The sequence below is a fragment of the Pygoscelis adeliae genome, unplaced genomic scaffold, assembly GCF_000699105.1.
Source record: "Pygoscelis adeliae isolate BGI_AS28 unplaced genomic scaffold, ASM69910v1 Scaffold353, whole genome shotgun sequence".
In the NCBI taxonomy this organism is placed as follows: Eukaryota; Metazoa; Chordata; class Aves; order Sphenisciformes; family Spheniscidae; genus Pygoscelis; species Pygoscelis adeliae.
In genome coordinates, this window is record NW_008824445.1 from 1,459,962 (window position 1) to 1,469,540 (window position 9,579).

At 36.2% G+C, this 9,579-nt stretch overlaps 1 protein-coding gene across 1 annotated transcript in view; it reads left to right on the forward strand.

Moving 5' to 3' along the window:
* Positions 1-2,738: 2,738 nt before the first annotated feature.
* GLT1D1 (glycosyltransferase 1 domain containing 1) overlaps positions 2,739-9,579 on the forward strand; it is a 51,481-nt gene continuing 44,640 nt past the window's right edge. The window contains exons 1-3 of the mRNA XM_009320965.1: positions 2,739-2,746; positions 3,488-3,636; positions 7,187-7,292. Of these exons, the coding sequence (XP_009319240.1) occupies positions 2,739-2,746; positions 3,488-3,636; positions 7,187-7,292 (263 nt within the window). The remainder of the gene's footprint in view (positions 2,747-3,487; positions 3,637-7,186; positions 7,293-9,579) is intronic.

Sequence of the window (9,579 nt, forward strand, 5' to 3'; positions counted from 1 at the left end):
GAGACGTGTCAGTGTATCTACCTACCAGGAACTTTTTGGAAATCAAACATTCTTTGTCTGCAAGTAATTCCATTGAAATATCAGTTGAAAATTAGAACATAAATGTTTTTGAGAGGAAGACATCACAGAAAATAAATCAAGTTTCAAAACTATAATACTTTAGAAGTAAGCATACTTTTAACTTGCTTGTGTCTTAGCTTCAGCCACGCTGTGTTCGGAACTATAAAACCGTTCGTGTATATGAAGACCTGTGAACTGCAGGTTCAGGTTGAAGGAGGGAAGACTGCTAGCCAGGATAAGTGAGAAGTAGTGATCAATAATGTAGGAAATAAAAAATAAAACATTGTAAAACATCACCTGGTATTTCATAGTTGTGTTAGAGAAAAATGTTTGTCTGTAGAAATCTTTAATAAAGTGAAAACGTGCCAAAAAGGTTTGTACCTTTTAGCACTATCTCTCTGCATACAGTATAGATCCAGAGCAGACACTTACCAAGTTTCACTTGCAAGCCTCACGATTTCCAAAGAGTGTAGAAAATATAACAAAAAAGATTAATTCCCTGAAGACTAAAATCAGTGGGGCTGGGAAATATTTTGTCCAATATTCAAATGTGTATAAATATCACAGTGTAAGCAGTGACTAATATAATGTACTCTAAGAAATTATTTTTCAAACTTACTGAATGACTGAAGTTTTCCCTGTTTGGTTACTTTCTAGTGAAACACCCAAAATCTGGACTCTGACAGCCAAACTCCCTTTTAGAAATACTGTTCTCCCCAGGTAGTGGCATTGGCTTCCATGAGAGTTCAGTAGAAGGGAAAGATACGGCAGAGCAAGGCAAATTCTGGATCCAAGCGATAATTACCGGTAGTTAAGACACTTACTTGGAAATTTATCTACCACATACAAAATTGTGATAGAGAGAACATGTAGCCTTGAGATCTAGCATTTTCAGTGTTGTCTTAGATTCACAGACAGCAGGAGACGTGTTCATTTTTATTTTTCATTCAGAAAGTATTTGTTTATGAAATGGCAAAATAATGTGAATACACAGTTGCCAGGAGGAGAAAAGATATGGGCAATGTATCTCTTCTGTCTTGGCTCGATTCAGGGACATCTGTGACTTCATAGACAGATCAGCCTTCAAAAAAAGTCTCCTGCAATAGCTTTGCGGCACCCTCTTATCATGTTCCTTGATAACAGCGTATGTGTGAAAATCATAGTCTGCTTTTTTTTGGTTATAAAGATGAAAAGTCATTTAGAAAATATGAAAATATCACTGTAAATTTCAGTACTTAAATACTACCCAATAACTCTACTTCTACGCACATATATTTCCATATATGCATAATCTGAAGCCTGTGACTAATCATATTGAACTCAATGGTATGTTTATGGGATTAAGGCCTCTTTACATCTGGGAATTCAAATTATTCTGGGAATAATTCGATAATTTTTCCTTCTTAAGCTGTATGCAAATTTTTTACATGCTCCTGAGTCGTCATGTGTAGAAAAAAAATTGAAGTAATAGAGGTAATCCACAATTTACGAGCCTTTGGAACACTTGAGGGAGTCCCCCTCTATTTACTGCAGAAACAGCTGTCATTCAGCTGTGGGATTTGGAGCTGTGGAAACTGCGGAGGAAAGGAAAAGTATTCATTCCTAGTGTATTAAAAAAAAAAAGATGCTTTAGATCGAAATTCCTAGGTGAGTTTCTTGATTCCTGATGTCCTGAGAGAGTTATTTTCAAATTAATTGTAATATGCAAACATATTGCTTGTACATGATAGTGATTAATGGTAATTGGAATACTGACGGGAAAAAATTCTTTTAGACTATTTAATGAGCACCTGTGAAATTATGGAATGCATGCACAAGTATCCCGAGTATTTGCCCGAGAGATTTTTCTTTCCACAGCTGTGAGATTTGAGCATCATTATTTAGATGTAAATTGAGAGCCTCTTTCAAAAGGCAAGCAGGTACTTGGTACAAGTTCATGGGACAACTGATGTAAATAATTGCTCAACAGTATAAATAAGGCGCTTACAATCTGTCTGTATTTTATTATTTATTAGTACTTATTATATTTTATTGATCTTGTTTCAAACGGCGAAGTTAAAAGTAAAATGAGTTTCTTTTTAGAATAAGGAAGAAATACAGCACCATATGTTGTGCCAATGGAGTTCTCTCTGATATAGTGCTAGTACATTCCTTCCAAGGCCTCAAGACATTTTACAACATTTTTAGCACCAATTTCTGCAGTAATGACTAACTTCTGCAGGACAGAAAGTTACATTCCTTGGGAGGATATGAAATGATCAGGAAAGGAAAGAGACGACATTATCCAAGAAGCTATTGAGTTAGCAGGATTTTAATGCCGGAACAATTAATATTCTAGGAGAAATAAATCAACTGGAACAATATGTGTTAAGCAGAACACATTCTTGTGGTCTTTTTGTAATTTTGAGAATGTAAACACAACATGACAGCAGATACAGTGTGCTAGTTTCTATCAAAACATGGATTTTCTCCTGTATGTTTTTTGGCTGATGTCATTGGAAACATTGATAATTGATTCTGGTTTTGGTGGGAGAAGTTATGAGCCTAGTGTATAAAAGAAAAGACTAAAACAAAGCTCACTGAAATGCCTAAAGTAAAGCTCCCTGTAACCAATCAGTTTCTTCACTTTGGCAGTCTTTTAATCAGTGTTTTAATATGAGGAACCACTGCATATAAAGATGAATGGGTAAGCTGACAGTAGAATAGGTGAGTTTTGTTGTGGGGTTTTTTCTTTTTTCTTTTTAGCAATTGAGATTTTAAAAAAAGACTGTGAAAGTATTTGTGTGATTACTTTTGTGTAGTTTTTTTCTTATACATCAATTATCCTGTGCCTGTTTTACAAACGGGTAACTAAAGAAGCAATTAAACCCACAATCAAACAGAAAGGGAATACGATTTCAACTCTCCAGTTTTATTTACATATTCATTTTTTTGCATGTATTTATATATATTTTTAATAGCACTGATTAGCTGGACATATTTGTGTTTTCTTCACTCGGTGTCCTTCCTCCAGAACAAGGGTCTGAGAATCCCTAAGACCAAGGTCTAACACACTCAATTCAAAAGGAGTCTTTTCAGTATATTGAGCTGAAGCTCCATCAGGAAAGATCCTGATCGTGCTTCACTTCTGCTGATTTCCAGAGGTGGTGCTGGTAATTTGTAGGCTTGGGCCTTAAAATGGATGCAGATTATGTTGCTTGGCAGTGTGACTGTGGCTTCACAATGGTGATGGTAACAAATATTTTTCAGGAAAAAAAAACCCAACTTGTAAATAGCTCCATGGTTGCTTCAACAAAATTAGCATAAAGGTAAATGTTGGAGCAAAAATTGCTAAAACATTTTGATTAAGCCTATTTAATATACTGGCATGCCTACAACATTAATAGTATCTTTTTTTATTCTTTTTCTGTTTCTTCCAATAATGAAGGAATCATCTACATGCTGCAGGTCATATCTGTGTTCTTAAAGATGCTTTCATGTATGAAAGTCCAACTGAAATAGCAAATCTAGCCTCCACAGACAAGTTTGATGCAGCCCTGGCCATTCATCTTTATAAAGGAGGCAGACTTCTGCAAGGTAATCCTCTTTCTATTTTGCCATAAAAACACCTCTTTAAAAGGTACTGAAACAGAAGCGAATGAATACAAATAGTTACAATTGTCTATAAATGTATAAACCTATAGGCAATGTAGTTATTCTGTTTATCCACTTCAAGAAACGTTCGGAAATGCTGAAAATCTTTCTCTGTGGGAGAGCTGATCCAGAGGAGAGAACTAAATAAATGTACTTTTAAAGCACATAGTGCATTTCATAATTAACTTTATGAAACATAGTTACTTTAACCACATTAAGATAAGAGCATTATATTAACATTAAAATACCTTCAGCAAATGTGTTCTTTCAGAGGACAATGGCTTGGCTAAGTATAGCTGAGGTCAAATAGAAGAAAGCAGAGAGGCTGATTTGATTTTTCTGCTCAAAAATGGGTCAGGGTTTTATGGACATGAAATAACTTTGAGATGTTGTTCACGCCAGCTAAACTGTAGGAGACAGGATGTTATCAGACAAATAATAAAATTTTCTATTGTATCTAGCCATGTAAACCAAAATTTAGCTTGTCGTTAATGATACACTAGAAGCACTGGCTTTCAAAATTACAGATACTGTCACCTACTGAAATTGCAAGTGTGTATCCATTTTTGAGATCACATTTGTATTGTACAAACCTATTCACTTGGACAAAGGTACATAATTTGATACTTTCATCAGATCTCAGTATAAGTTGTGTTGTGCTAGTTTTCAGACTTCAGAAATCCCCCTGCAATTTGTGCTGGTGGGTTTTCAGAAAGCCTGAATTATGTCTGGCATACTTGTGTCTCTTTTGTTACAATGGAGCTCTGATTTCACTAGGGATCCTAGAATACCAGTAAAAAATAATTCTGTAAGATGATCTCTGCTAACATATGTATTAAGACTTATCTTGTTGGAATATAGAGATGATTGTTTTTGTGACAAGACCTAGAATTGTTTTGGAGGAGGTTTATGGAAGGTCTTAGAACTCTCTGTTCCTTAGCAAAAAAAAAAGAGAAAATAAGGTTGGATTTTAAATGTTTACTGTAAAACTTTATTGCAGTTTTGACTTGCATAGCACTGCCCTAATGCTGTTGCTATTAGCTTTTCAAAATCCCAAGTGACCTACAAAGCCTGATACTGAATGATTTACAAAAGCTGAGTAATTTAAATAAGTCAGTCACACTATTCCAAAAAGCATCTGCAATAACGGAAAGAAAAATAAAACAGAAATCTGTGACAAGCAAGACAGTAAGTAGTATGATTGCTGAGATGATACTAGTCAAAGTGTAAAAGTTATTTTAGACTTCTTGAAGGAAAAAAGTGATTCGGAGGACATTCCTGATTCTTGTAACATTTAATCTTTCCATACCCTATATTAAGAAATACCTTAAAGAAATTTAGTGATTACAGTCATACTACCATTATTACCAATCTTTTGGGCCTCATCCTGCAAACTTTGTTTACATGATTGGGGATGTATGATCAACACATGTAATAGATGGCATAATAATGATTTACTTTTTTGTTTATTAGAAAGGCAGTATATATTTTATATTGTATTGCAGAAAGTCAGTCTGTTGAAGATTAGTGCTGTGGTGCTTTGATAGTGCACATTAATTCTCTTCACCTACAAACATTAGAGTATAATATCTAAAAATGCAAAGGAGTCTTTAAGTAGCCAGAATGGCAATCAGTCTTTCATTCTTTTTGTTTGTTCTTTCATTTAATAATGAGGAAATTAGCAATGCTAATAAATCCTCATCTTACAACTCACTCACCTTTCAAATATAAATGTGAAACATATAGTATGTTTTCTGTCTTTATCAACATATTTATTTCATTCCTCATTTTCTTTAAGATTTCCTTATTTGCTTGTTTTTAACCATGAATTTTAATTATGAGAGTTCACTGAATTTAACCTAAAATTTCCCCCCCACACCCCCTAAGACACTGTGGGTAGCTGTAGAAAGTGTCACCAATAGTTCTCACAGCCACAAACGTTCAAGGTCAGTTATGTTATCTCTCAAAACGAAGAACCTCCATCAACACAGTAACCTCTAGCACCCTGCTCGTTGGTCCACTGCTGAGGACAGCGTTGTCTACTGAATCCTTGATCCCTCTCCCCTTCCATCTGATAGCAAAAGGGAAAAAACAAAGCATATTTTCTGCCTTTCTTGGTACACAGCGTGTAGTGGCAATACAGCCTAATTGCTTACTCTTGTTCACAGTCACAAGGAAACCTTGGCTTCATCTGCTACAGCTAACAGAACTCTGCAAAATCCACAAAACCCATCACCTTAATGGCAGGTTTTGTAGGCTGTCTTACTGGAGACTGTTTCTTTTGCAGAACTGCAGTCCCATTTGGAATTTAAAATTGTGTTCTGCATGTAGTAATTAGCCACCATGAGGTTGTTATTTGTTAGCTTAATGTGGTGTAAAACTGACCAGTTTTCAGTGCTGAAACAATCAACAGTAAACATTATTGCCTGCCATCTTGATTAGTTAAAGGGGAGAGCATTACTGGTAACTTGTAAGTTACTAAAAATAACCTGACTCCAGATTAGAAAGAAATCTTACACTAATATTTTCATCTAAGTAGTCTTTGGCCTTGTCCATCCATGTAAATCCAGCCACTGTTAGCATAGAAGTGCTACTCTACCCTGTTTTGGTGGCTTTACCCTTATGCAAATATGAATTTATACTGATGCTGTGTATCAAAACTAGGTTTTTACCAGAATGCAGACACCACTAGGATAGATATGCTTTTGTTGATACTCTAAAATTTGAATGTTGATAAGGTCTTGTGCACAGACTGTCCCACAGCCAGCATGCCTTCCTCTGCTCTTACTGTTCTGAGCACTGTAAGGCATTCTAAAACAACTTTTGTAACTTGGGTGATCACAGGTGGTCTTGGAACAAGACCAGCTGTAAACACAGATCCATCTTTTGGGATGGAATTAGACAAAAAAATGTTTTTGTTGCAGGTTCACATATACTGCCTTATTTAATTGGTGACCATTTCCAATGGCGTGGCTCCATCTACATTTTTTGTAGCAGTAAAATTGTCTTCAGAAGTCAATATTTAAAAAAAAAAAAAAAATCAGTAACCAACTTTGCAGGATGGTCGCCCAAACCATTGTATTGGAATGCTTGAGGGGGCAGTGAATGAGTGGCTGAGGCTAGGTACCTGGGACCAAACTTTGCAATACTGCATCTTACTAAAATGTGAATAACATTGAACACATATATGTATGCCGTTTGGTGGGCTGCCAAGTGTAGAAACTAATTGATTGTGTTTACTAAATATGGAAAAGGCAAAGAAAATCTCATAGCTACACAACAGACTGACATGCTGTGAAAGTACATAGTTATTGTATGGGTTTTTTCAGTGCCAAAACCATAAAAATTCAGGTTTCTCCAGGTTTCTTTTTCAAAGGCTTTTGCTTACGTATGTGATACAGTATTATCAATATACTTTTTCACTCTTAACGTCCCCTTCTAGTCACTACCTTGACACGTTGGTCAACGTCTCATTGTAGTCATTGCTTTGCAGGTAGCAGAATTCCTTTTGGAATCATCTTTGGTGGGACAGATGTAAATGAAGATATCAAATGTGAAGAGAAACATCGGGTAATGGGAGCAGTGCTAGGAGAAGCCAGGTAAAAGCATGTGTGGAAGGTTTATGACGGGAAATTGCATTTTTGTAATGGCAGATCTTTTAGGAACTGTTCCATAAATGCTTGGAGTCACTGGGAGATGTGTAGGCCAGCGGACAAAGCATAGACTACTTGAAGTCCCTGTGATCGCTACATATTATTTTATGATTCAGTGATGAAGTAGAACAGTTTCTTCATGAATAGACGGCATACAGACTATATTTTATTTTATATTTCCTCTGTTACAATCATTTCATCATATTTGTCCATGTAAGAGTTGGCAGAGGTAGTGCTGAAACTTGGTCTCTTGGGCTGTGAATTTTCAAAAGACTCAAATCCCATTAAAAGCTAATGAAATCTGTGCTCTTGCTAACTAATCCTGTGCTTTGTCTACTGAATCATAACTGTTTCCTAGAATAATAGAACTATGCATGTGATGAGGGTATAAAATTCTACGGCAGGTAAAAGAAATGAGAAGAATAATAGCAATAATACTTAACCTGGGATTTGGCAGCATATTGCTCTGTAGAATAATCTACTTTATGGGTAGACATTATAAAGACAGCCTTTGATGGTTAGTGTAATTGTGGACTGTAGCAACTTGACTGTGGTTTATTTGACGTGTTTGTAATGGATACAATTTTATGCAATCAAGTTCTAATTTCTTATCAAAATTATTTTAGACTGTTTATATTTGCAGAGATTTAGGTAAAGAAATGCAGATCTAAGTATCTCCAACAATATCCATACAGTTCTCATTTGTACAGAACTATCCTGGCCATGAAATGACTGATATTTGGTATTTAAATAGTGAATCTTCAGTAGTGGAGGTGGTTAATGGTGCGTTAGTGGTGGAGGTATGATTATTTAAATAGGAAATCTTTGTTAGCGGTGGAGGTATGAATATTCTCATTAAATCTTACTGTAGTAATAGTATTAGCCTAAACAAGGTTGGCCATTTGCCAAGGCCCTGTGCCAGAAGTGTTAAATGTTGCTCCAAGTTGTTTTTTTTAAAACCTCTGTTTCTTAGTAAATTCTGGTTTATGTTACATATGTGCAAATATATAAAAAGTTCTGTATTGGACCTAACGTTTTATGCATTAAGTGCTACCTGTACATACAGACCAAGGTGCCCAGCAGTTTGACTTAAGTGAAACGACAACTAAAAATAACTGGCATTTGTTCTGTTGCATCACAGAATCAAACCTGTTCTCGGAGGCCTCGCATTTAGTTTGTTGACCAAGTGCTTGATTGAAAAGCAGGTGACTCAAGTATAAAGAGCTTTAGTTCTTTTTTCCTGCTAATGTGATCCTTTCTCTAGATATATGAACAAAGAAGCAGAGATGGAAAAAAGTCTTTAAGCAAATTCTCTCAGTTTTTTAGGTGAATTGACAAGGGAGTATTTTCAGGGTTTTCTAAAGTCCGGAAAAGTCCCAATGACATGTCAGTGTAGTCATCAAATGTAGTTCAAGAACTGATCAGAAATCAGAGAAAATGACTAAAAACCAAAAAGGTTTTTGCAGCATTTCTCATTGTTTCAACATCCCCAGAAAAGAAGTTTCCTTCTGCTTGATCCAAAGATCTGTTGACTTCAACAGTGTTTGATCATGTCCATGGTGGGCCATTAAGCCCTTTTCTTATTGGAAATGAAAGCATTTTATGTATGTAAAGCTTCCAGTGGATGAAATTAATTTAATAGATAGCTTAAGCCTTATCAAGATAGAGGCTAAGGTTGTCACTTCATGTGTAACCAGCGTAATAGCTCACTGATGGCAAGGATGGCTCTGCTGCTACCTCTTTTCCTCTCCTTTTCCTTTCTCATGCTTGTGGCTGTATGATCGGCCCTTCCTTGTGCCAGGACTGGACTGCTTTCTGAGCAGGTTTAACTCACTAAATGGCATAAAATTGGCGCTTTTTTTCCTGGGTTAGTTTTCTGCCCCTTTAATAAGTAAAGTCAGCTTGTGGAAGGATACAGGAAGGATGTCTTTTTGGTGGCAGTAAGTTGCTACAGCAGGTCAGCCTCATGGAACTATACTGGGACTGAGCTTCTGGTGACTTGAGTACTCTGAAGAGTCATCGCTCCAGAATTGAGCTCTGCATAAGCGAAGGGGTCCCTCAGTGTACAAGGCGAGATAAAATTTAAGCATCTGGAACGTCGTATCAGATCCAGTGGTACTGCTTGCATACTTACTCTGGGAGAGCTTAAATACCTTGCTGAACAGAGCTTGCTCAGGATACTATCTGTTCATTCATCACAGTGTTCTAGCTAAGACACATAACTACAGCGGTT